Source organism: Anarhichas minor, unplaced genomic scaffold (genome assembly GCF_050575085.1).
Source record: "Anarhichas minor isolate MPS153535 unplaced genomic scaffold, ASM5057508v1 ptg000011l, whole genome shotgun sequence".
NCBI lineage: Eukaryota > Metazoa > Chordata > Actinopteri > Perciformes > Anarhichadidae > Anarhichas > Anarhichas minor.
In genome coordinates, this window is record NW_027466457.1 from 504,890 (window position 1) to 532,877 (window position 27,988).

Genomic DNA, 27,988 nt, shown 5'->3' on the forward strand with positions numbered 1-27,988 from the left:
TAGGAGCTTCTCTGTAGGCCCCCCAAAAGCCTGACGGAGACAGAATAGTCTAACCAGCACCATTCATTACTGCGGGAGTACAGAGCACAGAAAGAGCACACACAGCACTGACAAACTAGCTCCTTGTGAGTAATAGCTAAAGAACTCATAAAGGAATACATACACATTTGTTGTGGATGCAGTAAATCTATGCCACTCCTTTTACAACTATCAAAAAATCTGGCTCGTGCCCTGTAAAAATAAATCTGGCGTGCATGTGGTACAGCGGTGATGTGATGTTATTTGGGAGTCAGCTATTTCACGTTTGGTGAAAGGAGGCTTTCGATTCATTTTGTATATTCATTCACTAATGCAGATTGGCGGCATTGAAGGCAACTGAGGGAAAATAAGATGCTCTGGCAACATACTCAAAGCTACAGGGTATAAAAACAGGTCTGCTTAGTGGTGAACAGCTGTGTTTGCACCTGTATGAGTTGGAGGACAGCACTGATGAGATTTACCATCAGTCTTTCATATGACAAACTGTTCACAAATCACATTTATACAGACAACAAAGATGTGAAAATGTCTAAGTGTAAAGTTCTGTATCATAAACTCATTACTGTGTGTGTGTGTGTGTGTGTGTGTGTGTGTGTGTGTGTGTGTGTGTGTGTGTGTGTGTGTGTGTGTGTGCGTGTGTGTGTGTGGGCGTTGTGTATAAACTGTGCATGCATGAGCTTCCCCTGATGCTTTCAATGGCGCTCACACACAGCTCAGCGCGAAGAAATATAAACACTGTCTCCTCAACTCGTCGCCCTCACGCACATGCAAACACACCCACTCTTGCATGCTGTCTCTCTCTCATACACACACGCACACGCACGCACATATGCAGGCAGGCACGTGCATATAGAATGTATTTTAAATCACTAATGTGTAAACAGTTGCTCTTGTTTGCACAGACCACCTGTTCTTTCTGGACACAAACAAAGCTTTGGCGTACGATGGGGCGTGTTAACAGTGTGGGGTGCGTCGGGGATGCCTTGCACAAGAGAAGCCTATCCACATGGTGTAGGCTGCATCAGATGGTTGGGCCCTGCAGGACGGCAGCCAGCTCCAACGGAACTCACACAGATCTCAAAGAATGGAGCTTCTTCAGTCTGCAACATACTGACATGTTTTCCTTCCTTTAAGAGTACAACCCCCCCCCCCCCCCCGAACACATACACACACCCCTGATGCATGGAAACCATCCGATGTCACTATATAATGTAAAGAGACAGCATAATGTTGTTTTTACACTGTCTTTTATGTTGCTCAGTATTTGCAAAAGAGATGGCAAAAAATGGAGGAAAAACTAAATGTGTCTACTTTCAGTTGCTAAAGCACTTGGAGGCACTAAAACAAAAGTCATTAAACGAGTCATCACAAAATCCCAGCAGGAGTCTGGTAATGCCACTTACAGTATCTCATTAAGCTATGGCATCTACAGGAAGAAAAAAAAAACTGACAAACAAAGAGCATAATCCAAGGCACATTAACTGGGCTGATAATTCAATGAACTCTCATTTGGCAGCCATCTTGCCCTTATGATGGTCTTTTTTTCAGCAGCAGAGCACAGACCCCTCGTGAAGTTCCTCTCTCTCTCTCTCTCTCACACACACACACACACACACACACACATAAATATATATATATATATATATGTATATTCCTCCTCTCGATCTCTCTCTCTCTCTCTCTCTCTCTCTCTCTCTCTCTCTTTCTCTGTCTCTCTCCCGCGCTCTCTAAAACAACAAAACATCCACCATTAGACAACGGGGTTCCAGCGTAATTAGAAAATGACTTCCTTTGCAATCCTAGCTAAGTAGTTTACACACTGTAATTACAGGGACAAAATCATCTTTTCATCATTTCACTGATTGAGCTCATCAACCCAGTGGGATCCCAGGACTGTGCTCAGGCAACATCTGGGCTAAGAGAATTAGCCCTTAGTTTAGCAGGCCTTACACAGTGGCAAGCAACGCAGCATGAACACCGGACATGGCCGTGGCACACGCCTCTGATTGAGACAGTTTTTTGGATGGTGCATCGGATTGGTTGTTAGATCACAGGCCTTATCAAACAGCCCTGGCTCACCGGAGCATTCATCGTTCACTCATTTTATTACAATAGGACACAATTCCGGAGGAGGGCAAGGTCACTGCTCAGTAACTGTCTCTATTTCCCACACTTTTAAAAATGCCATATCACACTTGCACTCCCCCTCCTCAGTGCGCTCCTGTACTTGTGAATTGAAGCATTGAGGATTGACCTTGGTGCACAACAACACGCCTTTTCATGGGGAACTCTTCTTTACTCTAATTCTCCGTGTGCCCTGAGCCTTGACTTTCTAACAAACATGTGGTCGCAGAGGTGAAGGTGAAGTGCTTTCGTTTCGTCTCTGTCCTGTGGAAGGGCTCTGACTCTGTGTGTTGGCAACAGAGGCAAGTGTTTAATGTGGCAGCTGTTAGCCTCGTGGATTTTCACTAATCACTCTCTCCTGATTACTCTGATGAGTGTATGATGCTCTTAAATAATCAACCCGCAATGAAAAAAAAAAAAGAAAAATAATTATCATCATCTCCCTAAGTAGTGCAGCTGCACCCGCCTGCAATAATTACAACTAGAACAGGGCGCCTTCTCTCGTCACTTACAACCACTTATTATTAAAGATAACGCTAATTGGTGCGGTGGTGGGCGACAATTCTTCATGGGGTTCATCATAAAAAGCCAAACCTTGAAAGTTATGGGACATTAGAGGTCTTAAAGCCAAGGTACGGTATTAAACATCGCATGCTGAGACATGCCGATAATCTGAGCCAGGGGAGCAGTAGACGTCCTATCAGTAGCCCCTTGGTTGCCTCCCTGCCTTGCCCTCACTCCACCCTTCCCCCACTCCTGGTATCAGCCTGGCAGACACAATTAACATTTTCATAAAAACAATTCCCTGCCTTCAATAGTCCAATGTAATTTGTTTTCCATCTCTGTTCATTAATCATTGTTTAAATCGGTGAGCCATCCCCTCCACTCTGCCATCTGCACTCAGCTGTGTTACAGATATGACACCTTCCCCCTTAATGGGAGCTGACAGCCAGGAGAGGAGGCCTGTGGAAAATAGCTTCCTGCATGTGCACTTCCACCTCACATACTGCCAGCAGGTGAGAGAGGGGGATTTAATGGGTTCTGATTAATCTCAAAGGCAAACAACATTATACACTACAATATCATACAGCATGCAACACTACAGTACATTCACATGCAGCACAGCAGTATGAAAAGCGAGCGGCGCTACAGTGACTCCAATAACTAGACCAACAACTCATGCAGACATTCTTTAAAACAATGGCGATGCATTCCACATTTTGTCGAAGTTGTCGACTGTTTTTTTTTTTTTTCATCTCCTCTAGTTAAATTAGTGCAGTGTTTCTACAATATGCTATTGTTTTCCTGGAATTGGGAGCAAGGTTATTAATTATTCACTGTTGTGTTCTCATATGAGGGGGCTATGCTTTTCACTGTATTGCCTCATAGCTCAAATACTTAGGGCCATGGTACTCGGGCAAATTTCATGAGGCAACATCAGAGATATTATTATCACAAGGCAGACACCGAGGAGATTAAAAGTTTCCTGAAGAGTTTTCAGTGATTGGGAAAGGTTCAGATTTTTCTCTGATAAGATTTCAAAGTTCCAGGATATCTGCGGCCCGCATGGGAGAGACAAATCAAATAACTTTTGCCTCTTTTTTTTACTTTTCTTTCAAGGGATTTTAAGCCTAAATCTAGGTTAGTTTAGGCATTTTTTGGGGGTGGGGAGAAAATCCTACTCAATGTGGTGGTGAGAGGGTGCCAAAAAGTTCATCTGGCCCGTTGATTTCAGCGTGGATTACAGATATTCAAATCATGAGCCTCATGTTCAAACAAGTGCCTCTATCAGGGGAGAAAGTTGCCAAGCAGAGCTTTGTCATGTAAGCTGTATGAATTTACTGCAGCATAATGAGAAAACGGCTGTGGTGCTACATTAAATACAGTTTCATCCACTCACCCTCCCTCTCTCTAATTTCCTCTCAGTTACGATGATAATAATTGCAGTCTCCATACAGGCTGTATTCTTTAAAGATGGTGTCACCTGAACATACACAGGCCCAATTTCTCATCAGGAATTGTGTCACGGCGCACACATGGTCCCAGTTACAAAACGCTTCAGACAAACGCCCCAACTCTTTTTGGGGTGTTTCTAACAAGGACAGCGGCAGCAGCAGTAAATGATGTGTATATTCAAAGCTGAATATTTCATGTTGATTGATCGAACTGACTGCCACCCACCTGCTCCTCCTCCTGTCCCACCGGAGCTGGCATGAGGAGAATTCAGTAATTGAGAAGAGCAGAGCATGCTCTCGCTTTGCTCACATATGACAGATGGGGCATCATCGCTTCAAAGGAGAGCATTTGGAAACAGGAGGAAGGAGGGGGGGCAGAGGGTAGGGGGGTGGGGGGGGGTGGGGGGGGTGCTCTGGAGGTAGCTGTGCCACTCTGTACAGGTGACAGTAAAAAAAAAAAAAAAAAAGGTTACATTATCTAAAGCATGACCACTCCAAAAAAAATAAAAAAGGTTACAGATGTAAAAGGTGCAACTTTAAATTTAAACGAATTTACGCAAACAGCTACATTGCAACGTGCAGACACCATGCATCATTATTCTCAGTCACACACAACTTCATCAGCCCATATTTTGTACGAGGTCTGGTGTATCTGGTACTTTATAATTTCTTAATTCTGGAATTTAATGGTTGTAAATTAGCCTATAATGAAATATTAATATGGAATTAAAAACAAACGTTATGGCTAAATATGACATGATAGAAGGTCGTGATAAAAACATTATCTGGAACATGTTCACGGTCTACTGTGCACACAACATATGTAGCAATAAACACCAAGAAAACACACACATTTTCTGTTTTCTTCTTCTAATGTTTCCGGTAATGTATCGAATTGAATTCCACAGTCGTTTCTTAGCCCTCGCCATTACTTACTTTTTCACCCCTCCAAAAAAAAAAAAAGGAGCTAACAGCGGCAGTTGAGGGAAACGCATCTCTATCAGAATCCGACACGTCAAAAAACTTAAACTCACTCACTTTTCTCAAAATGAGGCTACTTCAGCACCTCCGAATCGGTGATGTTGTTCTTACCTGGCCAGTGCGAGGAGGCGCGGAGGACACGAGGTGACAGCTGGAGTTCAGCGGAGAGTGATGTTGAACTGGATGACTGACTGCTGACTGACGGACTGCACGCTTTATCACAAACGCCCAGCACACAGTCGGACCCGGATTCCCCACCTTTGAACTACTACTGCCTTCTCTCTAAAAACATCAAAGCTGTAAACGCTCTCACCAGACGAAGGCAGCAGTGCCGCTTTGCTCTGTAGTATTTCCAGTTAAAGAAAGAGGTAATGAAATCTTATTAAAAAAAAAAAAAAATTCTCGGGATACTTCGACATGTCCCGAAGCCTTATGTCTCCCTCATCTGGCCGCTGGTGTGTAAGTGTAACCGACTGGCACCGTGCGTAAAATGTGCTCTGCCGTCTCCAGGACGCAGATCTCCTCAATCCTTCTTCTGACTGAGACGAGATGCGTGCATTTGGAAGCATTACGCGGTATTATGCATGTCAAATTTGGTAAGGTGATTACCTGCGAGGGTAGTACTTTTATATTCTTTGAAAACTTCGAGGCATGATGGATTCGCCTGTAACGGTGTTATGAGCTTGAGACGTGTGCTCTTTATAGACAGACAAATTATGCAGATTTTTACACAGGCTGATCCTGTGTGTTGTGTTTTGCATCAGCCTCTTGCTTTATGTAGCCAAACTGTGTGTTTTGGCATATTGTGTCAGGGGAGAAAGGATGACTAAACCTCGGTGATTCAGCATTTTATTTGGTAAATGGCTCCATTAAGGAAGCTTAATTGGATGCTTGTAACATCTATCACATTGCTAGCATCCTACTGACCTTCACTGTAGATTCTCCAACAAAGTGAGGAAGAGGTTTCTATACTTTGAATAAGTGAATACATTCCAAACATATTATCTAAGAAAGACATTTGTAGACATAATCAGCAATAAAGAGAAAAAGCTAAAAAATAAATAAATAAATAACATCAACAGTTCCTTGTTAGGTTTGCTGTTTATTGGGGTAGCAGGTGCTTCTTCTTGTTTTTCTTGTATTGGAATGTAAAGCACCTTCCACAGGTTGTTGAGCCGTCCACTTATTTTCAAAGGTATAATGTCGAAGGTTTCAACTAATAGCTATTTCATAATGTTCTCAGGTAATTCATGAATGAACATGAACATCAGAACATTGTGACAGAGACCCATCACAAGTTCCCAAACCCAAAGATGATTGGCAGCAGTGAAGGATGCAAATCCTCACATTTGAAAAGCTGAAACCAGACAATTTTCTGACATATTTACGATCAGTTAATTATTCCAAAAGTTGCAGAATTGTCTATAAATTGACTAATTTTAACACTTGACTTAGTTGTTGTCCAAACAATTGAATATTGAGTTGAAAAAAAAATGTCCACACTAAACAGGAAAGAGGAAACATCACAGGGATATTTTGAATCAGTTAGAGTTGAACTCTGAATCACTTTGAGGGGAATCTGTCGATGGAAACAGCAGTGCGAGACTCAAAGTGTCAGGAAGCTGCAAAGCTGTCACATCACCTGAACATTTGTCCCTCCCCTGTGATTTGCACCACTTCCTCTTTTAGAGTGTAAATGATGCAGGTATACGAGACACTTTGTGGCTGCATCTTTAGTATCGTACATTCAAATAGCAGTGGAGCTGATATGTTGTTTAATCCATTCCTCTGACATGTGGAGCTAAGTGCAACTCTTCCTCTCCTCCACTCAGGCCCAAGCACCTGTCTGGACAACAATACGCTTGAATCCTTCATCACACAACTCTTAAAATCCCTCGTAATCCCTGAAATGTAGATCTTGTGTGTTTCCAGCCCATTACATAGTGAGTAGATTTCTTTGTAATGTCGTACTGCTATGTTCCAACATATACCTTCACAGCTTAACCTACATAAGTCCATTGATCCGTGTCTCACCAACACAACTCTAGTATGTTAAGCATTTCCTAATCTGTCTCATGCTACCTGGATTTTCATATTGGAGAAATAATCCTGATGAAGGGGAGGAGGGGGGGCAGAGTCACCTCAGGACCTGTTTAAAAGCTTCTTATCAGAGACCTGCACTCCCACCATTTAACTAAAAGGGGAGTGATAGCCTTTCAACTCACAAGCCGCAGCTTTAATTAAAGTGGCTTGTGGGGGAGATGAAGTACAGTGGTGAGTATGAGTTGCCCCGCTGAAAATCTAAATCACATCAAACAACACAGCTCAGCCCGGAGTGATTTTCAAGTTCACTGTTTCAGAAAAATATTCCTGTTGCTTTGAAACATATGAATCTCCTAAACTCAAAACAATGAATACTTATTTTAACTACATGAATGTATAAAAAAAGAAACCCCCAAGTCAACTTTGAGGGGATTAAAACAATCTTATAATAATAAATTAGTGTCACACATCTGTTTCTATGTATGACCACAAAGTCATTCACAACGATGAACAAGTGTATTTACACAAGTACTGTACAATGTTTTTACTCCACTTCATTTATTTGACAGCTTTAGTTACTTTACAGATTATTTTTTACATGAAATATATATATATATATATAGAGAGAGAGAGAGAGACTTTCACTTCTGAAGTACATTTTACTGTTAATACTTCTGTACTTTTACCAAAGTAGGAGTTTGGATCCAGGACGTTTACTTGATGGAATATTCATATTTTGTTCTCTGAATATATATAATAATAATAATAATATGTATAATAATAATAATAATAATGCATTAGTTTTACATCCTGTATTTCACTGAGTGAAACCATGAACTGCTGACTCTAAATCAGACTTTCTTCTGGTCCTCAGCAGTAACATTTTGTTGTTGGCCCCGTGTTAAACTTGACTTGTTGGTTTAGATAGGTCTCTCTCTCACACACACACACACACACACATTAAGGCTGCACTTTGATTCGACTTTTACAAACTGGAACAGGCATTTTGTGTTCGGTTTGCTATACAGCTTTAAATTAAATGTTATTGCTCGCTTACAAAGTTTGGCTGCAATATGGCGAGGGGATGGTGCTTTACTTATCTCTTCAACTTTAAATTCACAACAGGAAATTCACAAGAAGTAACAGTAATTCATAAGAGATCATATTAGCTCAGTCAGTGTCTGCAATAGCTGTTTAAAAGACCAAAACAAATTCCACTAGCTATCAGGGGCACAAATGTGTTACTATTACACACCATTACTATGCAGTGTTAGAAATAGATAGTCTTTCCAAATTCATACTCAGATACCGGATAATGACCCGTCAGCAGAGCACAAATGAAAGAGACAGAACGAGATATTTTCTTTCAAAGAAGAAAGAGGGAACAGGACTTGTAGCCAAAACAAAATTTATTTTTCTTTTAGTTTACATCAATATTCTTTTTTTGTCTTTACATAAAGCTCGTCACAAAGGAATACATACATTCATTAGGCAGGTCTAGAGAAGGTAAAATGAGAGCAAGCGGGCACCTGATTCTGTTTAATGATCAATACTTGGAAAAAAGGAATAAAACAAGGTAACTGGTCCCAAGAGTCTTACCTAAACTGGCAATAACTTTGATCAACAGAAAAGCAGAAAACAGGTTAAAACATACGACAGACAGCAATCGCTTTAAACAAGCCCCACAGAGAGATGGACAAATTGTTATACTGTAGGAGTGGATAAGCAAAAGAGACTGCATTTAAAAGTGTTTGGAGCTTGTTAAAAAGCAGTGTTGCACACAAGGTTACCGCTGGCTACAAGGCTAATGTACATTCACTGAACAGTCAATGAATGTAACCTTGTATGGATAGAAGTGAGAGACGCGTGAAAGAAAGGAGAGGAGAAGATGGTTTGTGCATTTCATCGCTTCTACAAAAGAAACAAAAGCTTTAAAAACTTAATGTGAAATAGAGATATTTTTGCTTGTTAACAGTCACATCTGCTGCAACCTGGCAGCTTTAAATTTCGACACCCTTTTCGGGGCTTGCTGGGGCGGGGCGACGTCAGGCGGCACCTCCTCCTGTTTCCTCTCCAGTATGGTCGGCAGAGCTGGTGGAGCGATGGTCAGATGGGGGACAGCTGAAGGCATCGGGTCCTTTTCTACTACTGTGCCTGAAAAGGCCTGGAGAAGAGAAGGCATGGTCGGAAACCAGCGGGAATGTGGAATTACATGACTGATGGTTGAAGGTTCAGGGTCACTAAAGGGTTTATAATGTTTTCATGATGGGGCTTTCTTGTTCATATTGCCTCTTGTGACAAACATTTAATGATGCAGCTCCCATTTTAACTTAAAGAGGCTTCTGTGGGAGTTTTGTTATGTTCTCATTAAGGGATCCGACGCTCAAAGGTGCAATTTTCACGAACCGTTTCATAATATAGGCATATTGCCTTCACAGTGTAACTGAGATTAAAGACTATACAAAGAAACTTAACTGAGAGTTCAGACAAAAATAGACAGCGAGAGCTAAAACTGACAGACAGCCATGTGTCGCTTACCTCAAATCGGCTGGCGGGGTGCAGTGGGACCGCCGTGGGACTCTCCTCCTCCGTAATGCCGTCACTGGTGTCGCTGTGCGTGGTCTCATCGTGGCTGAAGCTGCGTCCGATCATCCGGCGCTCCTCGAAGTCTGCCGCGCTGCTCTCGCTCGTGTCGCTGCACACGCTGTTCTCTCGGCTGCGAGACTTTAGGATGGACTTTCTGGGGACGGGTTCCCCGTTCTTCACATCAACAAACAACCTGACGAAGACAGCAGACCGGTTTCACCAATCGGAGGAGAGGAACCTTATTGAACATAACTTTGCATTCTTTTTCCTATTTAGATATGTTTAAAGTTAGTGTTGTTTTCACCTGTAAATGTCCACTGGTGTTGTGATTTTGTGAAGTTCGTGATGGGAGAGACCGTTATTGTGTCCGTTTTTCTTTTTCCTCTTCGAGAGTTCCTTCTGCTCTTTCCTTTCACTGAACTTAAACATGGTGTTTTTTCCTGTGTTTATCCTCACCTGAAGCAAAAGACAGAGACAAAAGGTCAAACGAACGTCACCAAAACAGAATTAAACCGCAGAATTAAAAAGAAAAAGAAGATACAATATCTTGAACATTTTATTGTTGTAAGTCATTTATCCCTCTGACCTTCTTGGGTTCGATTGTGTGCGAGAAAAAGATGGTAGGCAAACAGCTGCCTTCCTCTTCCTCGTCGTCTTCTTCAGCTTTCCTGTCTGAGCTCGGAGGCTCTTTGCTGTGAGGCGCAGAGGTCCGGCTAGGCTTCAGACTGAGCCCATTTACCGGAGGCGCAGCATCTCCCTCCTTCTCCTCTTCTGAAGAGAAGGACGATGTGTCCTCACCATTCATGTCCGCATTATAAGACAATCTGCAGAAAAACATTCCCATGAGACATTGTCATTTTGCCCGAGGTTAGAAAATGTGCAATTATTAAAGCCACAAGGAAAACAGCCTAAGTGTCTTCATCTACCTGTCCTGCTCGTCTTGTAGCTCCTCCAGTTTCTCGAGTTCATCCAATCTAGCCCACAACTCCTCTTCAGTCGAGGTGCCTTTTCTGCTCCCTCCATCTCCTCCATCTCCGCCCTCTTCTTCATCCTCCTCATCCTCCTCTTTTAGATCCAACACGGCATCCAATTTGGGCTTAGAATTTAGTTTGTGAGCCATTCTTTGCTGTCCTGTTAAAGCAGGCAAGACGGAAAACAAAAACGCAACATTTTTTTAGCCTAAATGTCAATCTGAGTTTGTGTAGAAGCTTACTTTGCTTTTTCATAATGCAAGATGTGTAAAGTAAGATGAGGGCAGAAGAACGGCTGAGATACCTTTAGTGACAGCAATGTCAATGTTTCCAGTGTCTTCTCTAATGTCAACATAGTCCCCTTTATTCTGAAGAAGAAGCAAAGTCAGTACAGTCGCTCCCATTTATGTCTCATGCAATATTTCCTCTGTGAGACGACGTGTAGCAATGCAACATACGGATGAGATGGTTTCCAAATCCTTCACAAGCCCAACTCTGGCTTCAAAGTTTTTCACCGTCTTTGACAGATCATTGAGTTCACTCTTCACATCTGCAGAAAAACAGGTACATTATCATTAAAATGTGCATTCAGAGCGTCGGAAGCAGTCTGACAAAACCGTAAAGTGGCTGCAGGCTAATGGATTCAAATTAAACATTTAATGGAACAATGGCAACCGGCTGCTAAAGAGTTAAAATACGAAACAAGTTGGGGGAGGGGGGGGGGGGAGAAAAAAAAAAAATAGAAAAATGATGACACAAACAGTTCATAATATCTTCTGCCCTGAATACTACTCCGGATCATTAAATCTTGACAACAATTAAGCCCTTTTACTAATAGCAGCGGAGGGCCCTTGTTTCCATGGCGATCGGGAGCCCCTCCAGTCAGTGCATCAACTGGAAGTGAGGAAAGGTCAAACACAGAAGGCCTGACAACCTAGCCGCTGTCTGACACATTTCAGCCAGCTATGTTTGTATTACAGCACTTAGCTCTGTAATAGCGGGGTGGGCAGGGTCAGGAGATGGAGGGGGGGGGGATGCAGATGGGCTGTGGCAGCATGTTTCTGCTTCACTAAACACTCTAATAATGTTCACATCAGACATCGTTACTTGGGCCCGTTTGACTCGATATGAGATTTTCAGACCTAGAAGGAGCAGCGGGGGAAACATGGCCATGCATAACCCGTGGTAGAATAAATAGGTAGTGCACTCAATCAAACAATAGTGTTGCGTGTACACGACTAGCTTTGAGCGCAGGAGAGGAAAAAAACGCATGTATTGCTATTCTACAACAGAGGCGTTGGACAATGCAACATATGAGTGCAGCACAGCCAGTGAATGCTTCAGATGTGCCTTGCAGCTTGCAGCCCTTTAACTAAATGGGAAATAAAGTACCCCGCGTACATTAATAAATAATCCATGCACCAAGATTTCAGAACAGTTCAGAAGCAGCATTACAGTTCAATAAACATATCGTTAAAAAGAGACAAAAATTCTACAAGTATCTCAACATTTTCTCCCCAAATCCTATGATGCGTAACGGCTCAGCAGAAAGTAAGTTTGTCACTCAAGTGATTCTTCAGCCAGAGCTTGATGCAGCGACACCCTCTGCTGGATGAAGAGGAGTAGTGCACGGCGGTTACATGACATGTAAACAATGCTGTCCGCTTGAGGGAGGACAGAAAGCACTCTTTTCAAAAAAAGGAGACTCACATTTCATCCTGTGGTCGACAATTTTCTGAGCCTGCTTGGCCGAGCACTTGGCGAACCAGTTGTCACCGAGCAACGCCGTGACCTCGTTTGTGTGCACCAGCTTCCCGGGCATGAAGGCCAAAGGGCCAAAGGGCACCTGTGTACAGCACGGGGGACCAACCAAAGAGAAACGGTTAATAACGCCGGTGGCAGGACGTGGACATGAAGGTAGGAGAGAAGCAGAAATAAAACGTCTAAATAATAAACGTGCCCTTCGCAGCAGGCATTCATCTTAAAACTACACCCCACAATGCACCAGTCGAGTGCTGGTGTGTTTTCCTGTGCATGTTTAACAAGGTCAGCACTCACCATAATGTCATAAGACAGCTGATCTGGAAGAGTTTTAAGGCGGTCATTCAGGGCCTCATAGTCACCTGACACCTTCTTCCTGCAAAAGCATGTATTTATAATGATGATAAGCCAACAACTATTCAAATTAATGTTTGTTTGTTTCCATTTGAAGCTGCAGAGCTCCTATGAAGCCATTCTTATCCAAATTAGGTTTGCTTGGTTTGTTTTTCGAGGATGTTAAAACAGAACAATGGGAAGCAAACGACTTGTGGAGTAATGAGGAAGTGCCTGTTTCCCCCCCCCCCCCATCAGGGCAGAAGGGAGGCCTCAACCCAAGAGGCCTCAATGTGTCTCTGGTATTCATTTGCCACTGGACAATGTAAAGCTTCAGAGAAAATCATGACAACAGATGGACCAAAAGCAGCTGACGCTATCCTATGATGCCTTCTTCCGTGCAGATGAAGACCACAGAAATATGACTTACTCTAAACATTTACATTTAGCTTTTGAGATTGCCTATTTTCTCCAGTGCAACCGATCTGGAAGTTATGTATGCATGATAAACAAAGTGTCTTAGCCAGAATGTGCTTCCAAAAGCCCTTATTTAGACCTCAACCATAAATATAAGTTATATATTCAAGTAAGAACTAAAAAGCTTATTTGACCTAATTAGCACAGAGCTACAGCAGTAGGAAGAAGAGAACATGTGTAGGCTTTTTAAATAAGAATTTTGTCTTAAAAGTTGTATATTTGACATAAACATACAACAAAGGGTGAGAACGTCCCACATTTTCCTCATGAAAAATGTACTTTTCTACTTGTTTCAACCCCTGGGTTTGACCGAGTGTGCTCCATGGGAAGACTGCCGGTAGGGCGGCTCAGTTGTGATTACAATGATACTTGAGACTGTGCTGCTCGACATTGAGATGTTTTATACTTTTAAGAAGTGTTTTATTCTCCTTAAACTGACGGGCAGCTGCAGTCGTTTCTACAAACCTTTCATTGCATCTGTAACTGAAAGACTACTGATGGTAACACACTCTTTGCAATCAATAAAAGTGAATTTACTGTGATGAAGTTGCACAATAGTAAAGCCCCTACATAGTCGAGGTCCACTCACGCAGGTGTTTCCACTTCCTGTACCTGATTAGCTCTCTTCTCATGGCTGTGTGGGTCTATGTGTGTGTGTGTGTGTATACACAGTGCATTGTTGCATCTGTTCGGGTCGGAAAACTGACCACTGTCATCATTCAAATAACCTGATTTCAATGAAGACTTTTTTTTTTTTACATGTCACAGCAGCAAACGCACAGGTGAAAATATATGAATTAATGACTGCTGAATTGAGCGGCTTTAGTTTCAGGATCCTGGTATTGTGCAAGTTGGCTCACTGTCATGGTTAACCAGGACACTATTGGTAATGTTTTGAATAAGTCCTGTGATTTTCCTATTGTGACAAGTCAAAATGGCTCAACTTCAACCTCCAGTAGCGGTCTAATGGAGTGAATTAAACTGCAATACAACTTGTAATTGTCTACAAAAGGTGGAAAACTGTCTCTGGCCCATCGGGCAGTTCATTGGACAATCAGACAGAACAACTGAAAACAACTGTGTGTGTGTGTCCTGAAAACGCTCCTTCTTGCTATACTGCAAATGTGTGTTTGGGAATGAAGAACAAACTGGCTAATCACGGTTCACTTGAAACAAATGCCTCCGATTGGTCACGTTAGGTCTAATTTGTTAATTTTGACAGGAGCCGGCACTCCAAAACGCAAAGCATCAATATTGCACAGAATCATGCTTGATTAATTGAGCGACCCAAACTCGTGGCTGTTATTAGACGATAAATTATGCAGTTCTAACGTGTCTCCACTAAACACAAACTTCACAGAAGGAAATTGGTGGAGGATGACAGAAGCTATCCAATAATTAAATTTTCCAATTGGTTGTATTCATAGATTTGGATCACTCAGACAATCAAGTGCAGAGCCATACAAATTTTGGCTTTGACTTTTTTTTAAAACAATATTTTAAGAGTGCAGAATAGAAATTAAACCGTATATTCTATATCACCACGGACAACGTGATCATATGACAACATGTACTTTGACCAGCTGCTTTTTGCTACTTTGTGTGACAGAGATTTTTTTTTAGTGTATTAAAAATCGCAAACAACTGAAAGAATGCTCATTATGCAACTGTTGAAATGGGACTTTCTCAATGCTTACCAGTGCAGAATCCGACTTTCACAGTCTTTCACCACCTGTTTTCAGGACAGATAATGTCAATACGAATCATATCTATGCAACTTACAGTCCTGTGTCAAGGTTTTAAAAGCCTGAAGGCGTTATGGTAAAACATGGCAACTGTGATTAATTGCCACAAGCAGGTTCCCAATTCCTAAACATTTCTGATCAGTATTGTCACTGGTAATGCAAACAACACAACTCATGAACGTACAAGCTGAAGAATCATCAAACACAGGGACACAGACAAAAACAAAGGAAGCAGGAGAGGGTAGACACACACAGCTGTCAAAACTACATTCAAATGGTCAGCACATCTGCATAAACACCCATTCACTGCGGTGATATATGGGGATACATACAGTTTGTGGAAATCTGGGACTTCCTGGCTGAATAGGCTATCTGTTGACATGTAATATTTACTTAATAAACTGTAAGAGAAAAGTTAGCTGGTCGACAGTTCATAAAAACATTTTTTTTTTTTTAAATCTGGATGTCATCCAATCAGACAAGCCTAAAGTGAAACTAGCTCCGAAGTGCAAAGAGGCGACACGCCTCCCTCCAGGCAACGTTTGCGTAACAGAAGTTGAACATGTGAGTGGCTGCAAGAGAGGAGGAAGCTTCTAGAAACACGGACAGTCAAAACAATAAACTCACAACTTACTACTGTGACACACAGGTTCGTGTAATTAGTGCACAAACGTCTATATTTAACGTGAAACGGCACTTTGGTAGATCCACTCGGGGTTCAGAGAGCCGTGTTGGTGCACACCGCGTGGCCAGCAGCGATCTGTGGCTAACGTTAGACGTCAGTAAGGCTGCACAATGTTTTGTGTCAACTGGTGAAATTACCTTCTGGTGTTCCTCTCGGAGCCTGACAACTCCGCCGAGATGCTCTACGTTCATTTTACCCTTTTCAGCCATGGTGAACCCACGTGCACAACAGGAATATGTTGTGTTTAGTGACCCCAAAACAAAGCTCAGGGGTTGCTGTGAGTCCTAAAGAAGTGTTTATGAATGCAGCCGCAGCGCTTCCGGAGAACCGTTCTGCTCGTATTCATCAATGGGGCAGTGGTAGTTATCCGCACTTTAGGAAGTGATACCATTTCACACTCTCATTTCAAGATTTTTGCATGATTTCCAAAAATATCCACGCTTTCGGTATCCAAAGATGGGCAAATATTCCTCGTCACTCTCGCTGCGACATGTACCGCGGTCAGTCCGTCCAGACACAAGTAATACCAACGACACTTCCGGTTACAAAATTCAGAATAAAAGAACCCTTTTCAGTATAATAAATAAAATAAAAAATACACACATAGGGATGTACAGAAAACTCCCGGATAAACAGAGATAAACCTGTAATTTAATTGGTGAAATAACACAAAATACCGCACTGTAACATTACTCCAATACAAGCAAAACTTCTAAATTCAACATTTTAGTCAAGTAAAAGCATAGGGAAAATTATGCAAATGTCAGCAAAATGTACCACAAAAGTCCAAATTAAAAATACTAACCATACAGAATGGTCAATGTTAAGTTATCGCTGTTTTTGACGTTGCATTGTATTTTACATATTGTTGCATTCCATCCTTATTATTTATGACTCATTTACATTGTAAAGCAGTATTTAAATTGTGTAGTTTGTCAAGGTGGAGTTGATCTAAATTAATTATTATACTCTTGGGTAGTTTAATCTATAACATTACATTTGTGGGCAAATTGTTAATATGCAGCGCTGCAAACCAGTTGTCAAATAAACACAGTGGTGTATAAAGTACAACATTTCTATATGTAATGTAGTTTAGTACAAGTATAAAGTAGCAAAAAAACATTCAAAGAAGAGACGCAGTAAACAACAAGCGTCTCAACATTTCCTCTCCTTTTTCAGTCCCGTTTTATACTTTTATTTTGAAGACAAAACGTAAACATTTCCGGTTCTTCGCTGTATGAAGCTATCTTGACGCAGCTGCTCCTGTCTCTCCCGGTGTACTCTGGGTAAATGTGGATGGTTGCACAAATGTAAACAGTCAACATACTGTAGCGAGCTGAAACCCTGCTGCACCAACACACAGTATCAGTACCACGGTGACAGCAAGCACGACCACTGTCAGAGAGTTATCTATTAGAAAAGTAGCAATGGGTTTCCTCGTCATTTGGCAAGGTGACTCTGTCTGTAGCTGCACAGACATCGTAGTTACAGATCCCTTCTTATTGGACGCTCATTGGCTGTTTTTGTTGCCTTTAATTGCTGTCGGAAATATTAGTTATTCCAGTTACAACGGCTAAAGCAAATAATGCAGTGTTAATATGAGCCCCTTTAAACAAGTCTGATGATCCATAATTGACCTATTGTATTGGGTTTAGGAGCAAGATATTCATTAATGAGTGAATTTTAAAAAGCCCTTGCTCAACAAATCAAGAATAATTTAAGGGGTACGTGATTTCCTCCACAAATTTCACATTAATCCAAGAAATTGGATGTTTGATGTTATTAATGGTTAATTTACCCCATGAAAACAAACACCTTCTATATAGCCAGGTAGGTAGTAGGTTAGGTTTATCCGCATATATCATCAGTATAATGTGATGAGCATGTTCAGTGACTCACTGTCACATGATCTAATAAAGTTTAAACGTTTGTTGGTTGATTGACAGCACCTGCGGTTTATTTTCGAGACAAAACGCAGGGAGCCCGGGATTACTCGAATGTCCCTGAACGCAGCATTTTTGTTTTTCCCATCAGGCATTGCGTGCACAGTCACGAAAGATCAGAAATCAGGAGGAACCGGCGAGCATAGTTGATATAATAATAGCATTATAAAATAAGTCTTACAAATACCGATGAGGATTTCATGACACAGCAAGGTACGTTAGTGCTGTTTACTGTGGTTACTACGATACACTTTACCGGAGGGCTTTTATTTTGTTGACTGGCGCTACAGATGTCAACCTTTGGTTTATGATGCTTTCTGACGCAATCAGAGCTATCACACTGGTATCTGTAGATGATTGCATTAGAAAATCACTGTGTCACACTATTCAATATATGCAGGACAATGTGTGTCAGTGTCTGATGTGATATTATAGTATATTGTACATTGTTGATTTGTGAATAGCTGAGTTAACATTGTATTTGAACAAACTGACAGTATTTTCCTGCTTTCTGATACTATGCTTATTGATTGCGGAGTGTCTTTCAGTTATAATTTCTGTCATGTCTCCTTAAATGTATAAATCTGATCCACAGTATGTGCCATCGACTTGATGATGTCATGAAGCTGTGTTGTGAGTTATCTGCCAATCAGCAAATCCAGACCACAGTGAAAGGCTCAGGGAAGGGAGCAGCAGCAGCGGGCGGTCTGGCCTTTGCTGGAGGGTTAGTCGGGGGACCTCTTGGTATCGCAGTCGGTAAGTGGGAATAAATGCATGCAACAGTTTCTCCCACTCGTGTGTGTGTGTGTTTTTGTGTGTGCAATCATAATTCCACATGTTTGAAACCCTCTTACCCATGTAGGCGGTGCTGTCGGAGGCCTTCTGGGCTGCTGGCTGACCAGTGGACAGTTCAAACCGCTGCCTCAGATCATAATGGAGCTCAGTCCTCAGCAGCAGCAGAAGCTTTATGGTAGTCTTCTGGCCGTGCTGGGAGACATTCAGTGGACAGATTTGGCTCAGCTAACTGCTCTAGTGATGGGCAACGCCACCCTGAAGCAGCAGCTGACGGCGACCCTTCTCGGGTACATCTCCAAGGAGCTCCAGGCGCAGGTGCACTACGTGGATTAGTGTCTGTGGAAGAACTGGAATACCCTGACTCAGGGGCGCACATGCTCAGAAGGATGGAGTCTTTTGAAAATAATGTGAACTGTTTTTATGATGCTGGAGAGACTCTTTATCAAATGTGAAATCACATATTGTAAATTTGCACAGGCGCCATCACAGTCTTGGTTACAGGTTATACGGTTATTGTGAAAACAGCTGTATACCTGGATTATTATGGGAAGTACACTCATCAGATGAAGGAATTATTTATTCATCAATGGCACTGTTAATCATATAAGAGACATAGTGGTTCTGTTTGTGATAACGGTTTTATACAAAATGTAAAAAATATATTTGACACACCACATGAAACATCACACAAGGGAGGAACGATGGAGCTTTCATCCTATCTTTATCCAAGAGCGTGTTCTTTCAATTTGAGAGCATCGCTCATTGAGTCCACGCTCAGAGTTGGTACTGTCTTTAGCTTGATCCAGTAGACTAATTGAGTTTTTATTTTCTAGTTAGTGTTGGTTTTCTAGAGGGGGCCGGGGCACTGTAATGGGAAAATATGTTATAGTATCATGTGATGTTTTAAAAGATGTACCACTGAAAGTGAGGAACACAGACAGACACAAAACAGCAGTCCTGCAGAAGATTTTAATTAGTTTTGAATCCAGGTGTCCTGGTATCTCTTAGCTGATTGCACGCTCCCACGAGGATGAGAAGTGAAGAGACACTGTTGTCTTTGTCTGTAAGACAAAGATTGAGACAGAACCTTGAAACCGGAACTGAATGTCCTGGCAGAAAACAGCCTGTGTCTGAACTCCTATCCTCCCCTGTTTATGATTCATCTGAAGGCGTAAAGGCGTGAACCTTTGGTTTGTATAAATGATGTTGAATGTTGCACTTTGTCGAAGGTTTCACACAGTCTACTGAATACGTAGCTGTTGTGCTTTCTTCCCTCTTGCAAGAGAATAAATGGAAAAAGACAACTTTGAATCTTCTGATGACTTCATTATTGATTTGTGAACAAAAACTCTCTTCTCCCGATTAACCTAGAAATATTCCACAACAGCACGCTCACCTGGACGAAAATGTTGTACATTTTAAAGTTAAATGCATCAGTCTGGTGCACTTTGAGACCAACATCAAGAACATGAACATAATTCAGGCTGAAAGTAACGCAGTTTAAACTGACAAATGCAGGAAGGACAGCTGGCAAGAAATCACTAACTGTGTCATTCTGTAAATTAACCGATTTATAATATCACTGCTTCATCTATAACACGATATATCTGACTATAATAACACGTGTATTCATGTTAATTTTTTACTTTGATGTATTCTTATTCTTTCAGCTGAGACCCCAGCGATGTGAAACGGACTTTTAGGCAAATAAATAAAAATATATATAAATATAATTCTAAGCAGTAAGGAAGTTTCCTTCCATAACTTAAAATCACCCACACCAAACATTAAAGTAGTCGGAGACTGTAAGACACGACTCAAGAAGCCGACACACGTCAGTGAATGTGTGATGAAAGAATATTTACACATTTCTTTTCTATTTACTCCCAAGTCTGTTTCGCACCACTAAGGCTACAGCTGAATGAATAAGGCTAAAATATTGTGATACACACCATAAGAACACATCTGCAACATGTTAATTTACCATAATACACACATGTACTTATAGTCAGATCTATCGTGCTCTAAATGAAGCAGTGATGTCATGAATCTGTTAATTTACAAATTCACACAGTCTGAGATTTATTGCCAGCTGTCTTTTTTTGCATTTGTCAGTTTAAACTGTGTGATTATGTAATATTCATCAACGGTCCACTTACCGAGCTCTGATTGGTCAGTGTGTATTTGAAGAAAAGGAATTAAATCACACGTTGCTGAGGGAGCAGAGGGGCAGAAAACGGTCAGAAGGCAATTCATTGGTGATATTTTGTCTTCAATAAATAAATGTTGGAAAACAATCACTTGAGTAGTCTCGTTCCATGACCCACAACTGTTACATATGGACCAGATGGAAGGTAACTGAAGATAGGAGTAATGATATACTATTTTATTAGTTTATGGGCTTTTATTTTGTTACCCACCAAGTTGCAGCGGAACCGGATGTTCCTCGTAGAACCTGTCTGAATGGACTTTTATCTGTTCACCTTTTTTTCTGGATGTTTTTCCTCTGACTCATCTCCCGAGTCAAAACCACACCCATTAATGCATTGCTGGTGGAATCCAGGGAACTACCATTACATGTGAGGAGAACTGAGTTAGCACTATCACACTGGATTAGAATTCAGGGTGGACTTAATGGAAATACAGCATCGACTGTCCTGTACAATGGTTGGGAGTACTCGACGTTCTCTGGTAAAAGCTTTGGATGGGACATCTTGGCAGGAAATTTGGAATAATGACAATGAGGGTAGAAATTACAACAAAATTCAGACATCAGTCAGAATGAGAAGTGATGGAAGTAAAAGTAGAAAAGAAGATGTTACTTTCAGTAGATTAAGGTTCGGACATACAGGACTCAATGACACGTTATACACATCATGAAAAAGACAGAGTGGGATAAATGTGAGATATGCAACTGTAAAGAAACTGTTGAACATGTGCTGATAGAGTGGAGGAAGTTCAGGGTGGAAAGAGAGACTGAAGAACAGAGTGGTAGATACAGGAAGGGAGTGGAGCATCAAAGGACCGTTAGAGACAGGGGACAAACAAGTTCAGCTTAAAAGGGCCTTATTTAATATTTTGAATGGAACGGGTTAAAAAGAATATAACTTCTATATGAAGTTTATTTCTAATTTTTTCATTTTATTTATAAATAACTGTGTTTAATTAAATGATAACTGTCATAAAGTCATGATGTTACACACTCCGGTCCAGTAGGTGGCGCCTTAAACATTGGTTTGTAGTCCGCCATTAAACTGAAAGAAGAAGAAGAAGGGGAAGAAAGAAGAAGAAGAAGAAGAAGAGGAGAGGAAGACGAAGACGAAGAGGACTCATCTCCTGGTAGCCTATAAAGCTATTGAAGTTAGCTTAGCATGCTAACTGGAAACAGACGGACGGGGACGGAAGTGACCAACACAGCGCTAGTCAGAGTTTAATGAGAGTAAACGGTGTTTTTAACGGAGTTCGTCTGGAGGAAAACTTTCTGTGGTTTAGTGAAAATGTCTAAACTAGAAATGCTGAGATCTTTAGTCAACCAGCGACTAACTGCGGCTGATGAAGAGATATTTGGTCTGTTTGAAAGAACGATAGCGGAGTACGAGGAGGAACTCGCTCGTTCAAAAGACGAGAACAAGCGACAACGGGAACTTCTGGACGCTGTTTTCAACCCGGAAGTCCGGATACAAAGAGCACGTGGGTTCACTTTATTTCTTCTCTCAAACACTGTTCATGCTCCGGCTGATAACTTTTAATGTAGTTTGGAGTGAGACTCTGTTGCAATTCGTCGTTTTCTTCGTCTCCTGATTTAATACCTGCAAACGTGTCGCTTTTCGGCGAAATAAGCCGTTTTGAATCAAAATATATCATCCACGTGAGTGTAGATCCGTAGTGTTTTATTTTCTTGGGGGGTCAACTGGCCAGCCAGCATTTCTCAGATTGGAGTGAGACGAGGAGAAAAGGTGATGTCGTGATCTTAGCAATAAAACATATTTGATGCGACGTCAGCGTTAAGATGTCTACAGCGTCCTCATTTCCCTCCGTTAAAGTTTAAGTTCCGTTACCGTTCAGACTTGTTGGGTTAAGTTAACGTCCACTGCATGCGGAACTTTGTCGACGGCTAACGCTCATCATTATCGCGATTTAGGAGGAAAAAAACGTAACGTGATGAAACATGAATCCCCCTCCGTGTTCCGGTTCAGTCCACGCGGTCACTCATTAACGTTAAACCGGGACACCGGCAGTTCTGGTTGCAGTTTTTTTTGTTTAACTCAAAGTAGAATGAGGCGATTTCGTGGTGATAATAACATGAAACATGAGGCCCAGATACTGATGAGATGATGAGGTCAAAGAGCTCCAGGAAGAGGAGGCTGGTTGTGTAGCGCAGCTTGACGCAGGGCTGAGATGTGAGTGGAGCTGGGCCTGGATACAGGTGGAGGTCTAAACAGACGTGAAGAGAGAGCAGTACAGCTTCCCGCTGTCACATTGTTTTAAATACATTGATAAGGCAGGGTATGCTAACTGCAGACCTTGCACTGTAAGTGAGCCAGAGTTAGCCAGAGAGGCTAATTTCCATCTGCTGTCCCCGGCCAGATGTTTCAATGCAGCCTAAAATAACAAAATCTCAAATTGAAACGGAGTTAAAATTCATAGAGAAACAGACAGCAACATATAGACAAAACCAATAAACAGCAAAAGAAAAGTGTACGACATTAAAGCAGAGCAGACATAACAGGTTTCAGCATGCGTCACGCAGAACAGACCCACCTACAGGACAAGCACATATAACACTGAAGCACTTAACATACACATCAAAAAAATGGAAAATAGCAACACCGATCAAGACAAATGCACATATAGATGAAACAAGCAGGCAGGACAGACAGTACATCAATGCTGGTACACCTGATTGGCAACAAGCCATTTCTTGAAGTTATGTTTGAATGTTTGGTACGTGTTTTGTGTGCGTATGTGTGGTGGCAGAGCTTTCCATGAGTGAGCTGCCTTCACAGAGAATGTAGATTTACTAAACGAGCTTGACCTATGTGGAATGACACAATCACCTCTTGAAGCAGATCTAGTGAGTCTGCTGCTTTGAGTGCTTTGTTTAATAAAATCACTAAGTGGAGGTGGGGCCATACCATGTACAATTTTAAAAACCAGACACACATCAGTGAATTTAATGATGTTCTCCCAACTCAGGATATGGTGTTTGGTGAGAATATTGCAGTGATGGTGACTTTTGGGTTTTTTATCAAGTGTTTTTAGGGCTTGTTTATGGAGAATATGAATGGATTTTAATGTTGTGCTGCTGGCTTGTGCCCAGCTGGTTAAGCAGTAGGTCAGATGGGGGATAATCATTGCATTAAAATACAATTTTGCAGCTTGCATGGTTAGACAGTGTCTGATATATCTAAAATTCATGAGATTAAATTTTAAGACATTTGTCACATGTTTTACCTGTTTTTTAAAAGAGAGATTGGAATCAATAAAAATTCCTAAATATTTAAAATCTGACACTTCCTGTAGCCTCTCACCAGCAACATAAACATCTGGCTCCAGTGACACTTTGCAAGCCCTCTTTGTGAAGAACATACAAACAGCCTTTTTAACATTCAGGTGAAGGCAGGAATCTGCAACCCATTTAGTTACATTTGTCATTGTGGACTGGGAAGAGACCCCGGGGAAGACCCAGAACACGCTGGAGGGATTACATCTCCCAGCTGGCCTAGGAACGCCTCGGGATCCCCCAGAATGAGCTGGAACATGTTGCCGGTGAGAGGGAAGTCTGGGTCAGCCTGCTTGGCCTGTTGCCACCGCGACCCGACCCCGGATAAGCGGAGGAAAATGGATGGATGGATGGATTGTGGACGTGAGTTTAAGTGCAGCTTGTTCTTTGCGTGCACATAAATCACTGTATCGTCAGCGTACATTTGAATATCGCACCCATCGCAGACACCCGGCAAATCATTAATGTATAAACTGAATAGTAAAGGTCCCAAAATAGAACCCTGGGGTACTCCCACGTTAGATCTTAGAGTAGATGACACGCTGGGTTCTTCCTTCATGGTAGGATTTCAGCAAGGCAAGAGACTTTCGGGAAAAGTTAAAATTTGACAGTTTGTTAATCAGGACATTGTGATTACCCGTATCAAAAGCCTTCTTCAGGTCAAGAAAAAACACTGCTACTACACCCCCTTTATCCATTTTAAGCTTCACATTCTCTAAGAGGAAGCAGTTGGCTGTTTCAGTAGAATGATTAGCTCTGTAACCAAACTGCATAGGATGTAGCTGATATGGAGAGCTGTTGAGATGTTTAATAAGTTGCTCTGCAACACATTTCTCAGCAATTTTGGAAACAGCAGGGAGGATACTGATTGGCCGATAATCGGAGACATTGGTTGAATCTCCTGACTTAAAAATGGGTGTTACTATGGCTGATTTCCATCCTTTTGGAAACACACATTGCCTGAGAGATTTGTTGACAATGCTTGTGATAGGGTGAGTGAGTGTGCCTTTATGTTTCTTTAGAATAATATTGTCAATTCCATAAACATCCTTGGCCCTAGAGTTCTTGAGTGAGCCTAGAACTCTGGTGACAGTAGATTCAGAGACTTCTTGAATAGCGAAGCATGGTTGACCTTCATTTACTGGTATAGGATGAAATTGACCAATACTGGAGCTTCGAGTTAAAACTTCCACTGAGTTGATAAAGTATGAATTGAAAGCTGTACAAATTACAACTTCATCTTGTGTAAGGCACTCATTCACATTCATTTTAAGTTGCTTCTTTGAATTGCTGTTCTGTTTGTCTGTCAACGTCTTTATATTATCCCATATTATTTTGGAATTACCTCCTGCTTCATCAATGATCTTAATAAAAAAATTAGCTTTTGCTTTTCTAAGTTCTTTCGTTACCTAATTTCTCAGCATTACGAATTTCTGCCTATCATTTCCTAATTTAGACTTGAGTCCCAATTTTAACGTATAGTCCCGTTTTTTCATTAAATTCCAGATGTCACTATTTAGCCATTGAAGTGTGTTCTTTTGATTTAGTTTAATTTTGGCTTTTTTAAGGAAACTGTTAATTGTGGTCTGTATTGTGGATAAGAAGATGTTGCTGTCTTCCTCCACACTTGCACCCGTTAAACAGTTGCTCCAATCAATTCCTTGTATAGCATCCTCAAATGAATTTTGGTCACCTTTCGGTATTCTTAATTGATAAGCCTTTCTGGTAGAAGACATACTAAAACGTTTCTTTGTAAGTTTTCTTGTTAAAAGTATCAAATATTGTGTGTTTTGATCATTCTTTCAGGTTTATTGCTAAAAATCAAATCAATCTGGGACTGAGAAGAGTGGGTTATCCTTGTGGGTTTGTTCACTAACTGGGTCATATTAAAGCAATCAATTGTACGTTTTAGGGATTTTCTTCCAGACTTATCCTCCCAATTTACATTAAAATCACCCATTAATATAACCTCTTTGTCAAAGTCACATTCCTTTAACATGGAATTAAGCTGATCGTAAAATTCACATTTGGACGATGGTGGTCTGTAGAGACATATAAGAGTAAGAGACATTTGAGATGATAGTGACACTTTCAGACCAATACATTCCAATTTGACATCACTTGACCACTCAAACTGGCTGCAGTTAATGTGTTCTTTAACGTAAAACATTACTCCTCCTCCTTTACCACTAGATCTATCTCTTCTAAATATATTGTATCCACGTACATTCAAAGCAACAGAGGGCGAGTTTATATGTAGCCAGGTTTCTGAGAGACATAGAAAGTCCAGGTTTGAATCCACTTGATAAACTACTTTAGCCAGAGTAGATGATCATTTTCATTTAAATAATTGAACTGGATTGAATGCATATTAATTGCAAATAGAAAATAGGCCACAATTCTAACAGATTTACAGTAACAGTGGAAGTTAATATTAATATTATCAATGAAAACGAATCACTTTATTTGTACAGGCGATGGTTCTTGCTACTCTTGCTATCTTTGTTTTTATTTGACCAAAACTTTAGCTCAATGGATTTTGTCTAAATAAAGGTTAATAATAAGAATAATATTGATGTAAAAAAAAAAAGCTAACTAGCCAGCTGTTCAACTAGAGCTGAAATACTGATTAATCACTGAATAATAAATTAGTTTTTTGCTTAAAGTAAATGTCTTATCATTTAATTTACTCTGGAAGTGTATGTCCAGGAGACTATTTGCTCAATTCTAATATTTCTTTGTAACACCTCTGTGTGTGTTTACTGTTTTCCTGCAGACGTCCAGCAGCTGTTGTTGGTTAAAGAAGAGGTTCCCTCTGAGCAGCAGGAGTGGAGCTCCAGTCTGGACCAGGAGGACCCAGAGCCCTCACACATTAAAGAAGAACAGGAGGAACTCTGCACCAGTCAGGAAGGAGAGCAGCTTCAAGGTCTGGAGGAGGCTGATGTCAAGTTCTCATTCACTCCTGTGAAGAGTGAAGATGATGAAGAGGAAGCTCAGTCCTCACAGCTTCATCAAAGACAAACTGAACAGATGGAAACAGAAGCTGATGGAGAAGACTGTGGAGGACCAGAACCAGACAGGAACTTGGATCCAGATAGATATCCAGAACCAGATACTGATGAGAAGACTGGAGACTCTTCTGACACTGATGGCAGTGGTGATTGCAAGAAGACCAGAGAACCTCAGTCAGGTTTAAACTATGTGAAACCTGATGAAGTCCGTGTCAGTGATTCAAGATGTAGCGCTGGTGAAAAACATTTTAGATGCTCTAAGTGTGAGAAAACATTTGGCAAGAGACACAAACTGAAGATACACATGAGAACCCACACAGGAGAAAAACTTTTCAGCTGCTCAGTCTGTAAGAAATCTTTTAACCGTCCTTCAAAATTACAGAGACACATGAGAACCCACACAGGAGAAAAACCTTTCAGCTGCTCAGTCTGTAAGAAATCATTTAACCGGGGTTCAACTTTACAGTTGCACATGAGAACCCACACAGGAGAAAAACCTTTCAGCTGCTCAGTCTGTAAGAAATATTTTAACCAGCGTTCACATTTAAAGAACCACATGAGAACCCACACAGGAGAAAAACCTTTCAGCTGCTCAGTCTGTAAGAAACCTTTTAACAATCGTTCACATTTAAATGTACACATGAGAACCCACACAGGAGAAAAACCTTTCAGCTGCTCAGTTTGCGGTAATAGATTTGAGCGCAACAGAGATCTAAAGGTACACATGAAAACCCACACAGGAAACAATCCCCTTTAGCTGTTCTGGTTGCAGTAAAGTTTCCGTTTGTGATAAAAGCTTTCAGCACGAGTCACCTCTGAAGTTACACATGATTAACTGCGGTTCAACTACACTGATTTCAATACAAAAATGCACTGAATGAGCGCCAACTGTACAGTTTGAAATAGTTTTGATGATTATATTGATAATTGATTTGATGGTAATGTAAGTTTAAGACGATGGTTTTACCTGCATCTGTGCACAGTATATTGTATTTAAATGATTTCATCAATAAAAAGAAAAAGGTTTGTGTATTTC

The 27,988-nt window shown here is 41.1% G+C and overlaps 3 protein-coding genes across 5 annotated transcripts; 2 read left to right on the plus strand and 1 right to left on the minus strand.

Moving 5' to 3' along the window:
* Positions 1-8,533: 8,533 nt before the first annotated feature.
* uri1 (URI1 prefoldin like chaperone) lies at positions 8,534-16,224 on the minus strand. Of its 2 annotated transcripts, none has more exons than XM_076088768.1 (11): positions 15,838-16,224; positions 14,968-15,002; positions 12,758-12,836; positions 12,410-12,545; positions 11,158-11,249; positions 11,004-11,067; positions 10,655-10,859; positions 10,315-10,552; positions 10,033-10,184; positions 9,681-9,921; positions 8,534-9,306 (listed from the first exon to the last, which is right to left on the minus strand). In XM_076088768.1, the coding sequence occupies exons 1-11, from the start codon at positions 15,907-15,909 to the stop codon at positions 9,118-9,120; spliced, it is 1,503 nt and encodes a 500-aa protein (XP_075944883.1). In that variant the 5' UTR covers positions 15,910-16,224; the 3' UTR covers positions 8,534-9,117. The 2 variants fall into 2 exon arrangements, with proteins under 2 accessions (XP_075944883.1, XP_075944884.1); XM_076088769.1 differs by having other exon boundaries at positions 15,650-16,223.
* Positions 16,225-17,319: 1,095 nt separating this feature from the next.
* On the plus strand, positions 17,320-19,753 carry LOC142947287 (protein C19orf12 homolog). Its single transcript, XM_076088770.1, has 3 exons — positions 17,320-17,856; positions 18,239-18,399; positions 18,506-19,753. The coding sequence occupies exons 2-3, from the start codon at positions 18,240-18,242 to the stop codon at positions 18,769-18,771; spliced, it is 426 nt and encodes a 141-aa protein (XP_075944885.1). The 5' UTR covers positions 17,320-17,856; position 18,239; the 3' UTR covers positions 18,772-19,753.
* A 1,933-nt stretch (positions 19,754-21,686) lies between these two features.
* LOC142947289 (uncharacterized) lies at positions 21,687-27,984 on the plus strand. Of its 2 annotated transcripts, none has more exons than XM_076088773.1 (2): positions 21,687-22,128; positions 26,718-27,984. In XM_076088773.1, exons 1-2 carry the CDS (start codon positions 21,936-21,938, stop codon positions 27,707-27,709), a joined length of 1,185 nt encoding a protein of 394 aa, XP_075944888.1. In that variant the 5' UTR covers positions 21,687-21,935; the 3' UTR covers positions 27,710-27,984. The 2 variants fall into 2 exon arrangements, with proteins under 2 accessions (XP_075944888.1, XP_075944889.1); XM_076088774.1 differs by lacking the exon at positions 21,687-22,128 and adding an exon at positions 22,174-24,304.
* Positions 27,985-27,988: the final 4 nt, after the last annotated feature.

Coding starts and splice junctions, on each gene's coding strand:
- LOC142947287 (XM_076088770.1), top strand. CDS start 18,240: ATGTGCCATCGACTTGATGATGTCATGAAGCTGTGTTGTGAGTTATCT. Junction 18,400..18,505: donor ACCTCTTGGTATCGCAGTCG/GTAAGTGGGAAT, acceptor TTACCCATGTAG/GCGGTGCTGTCGGAGGCCTT.
- uri1 (XM_076088768.1), bottom strand. CDS start 15,909: ATGGCTGAAAAGGGTAAAATGAACGTAGAGCATCTCGGCGGAGTTGTC. Junction 15,003..15,837: donor TCCGAGAGGAACACCAGAAG/GTAATTTCACCA, acceptor TCCTGAAAACAG/GTGGTGAAAGACTGTGAAAG. Junction 11,068..11,157: donor ATTTGGAAACCATCTCATCC/GTATGTTGCATT, acceptor CTTCTTCTTCAG/AATAAAGGGGACTATGTTGA.
- LOC142947289 (XM_076088773.1), top strand. CDS start 21,936: ATGTCTAAACTAGAAATGCTGAGATCTTTAGTCAACCAGCGACTAACT. Junction 22,129..26,717: donor AGTCCGGATACAAAGAGCAC/GTGGGTTCACTT, acceptor GTTTTCCTGCAG/ACGTCCAGCAGCTGTTGTTG.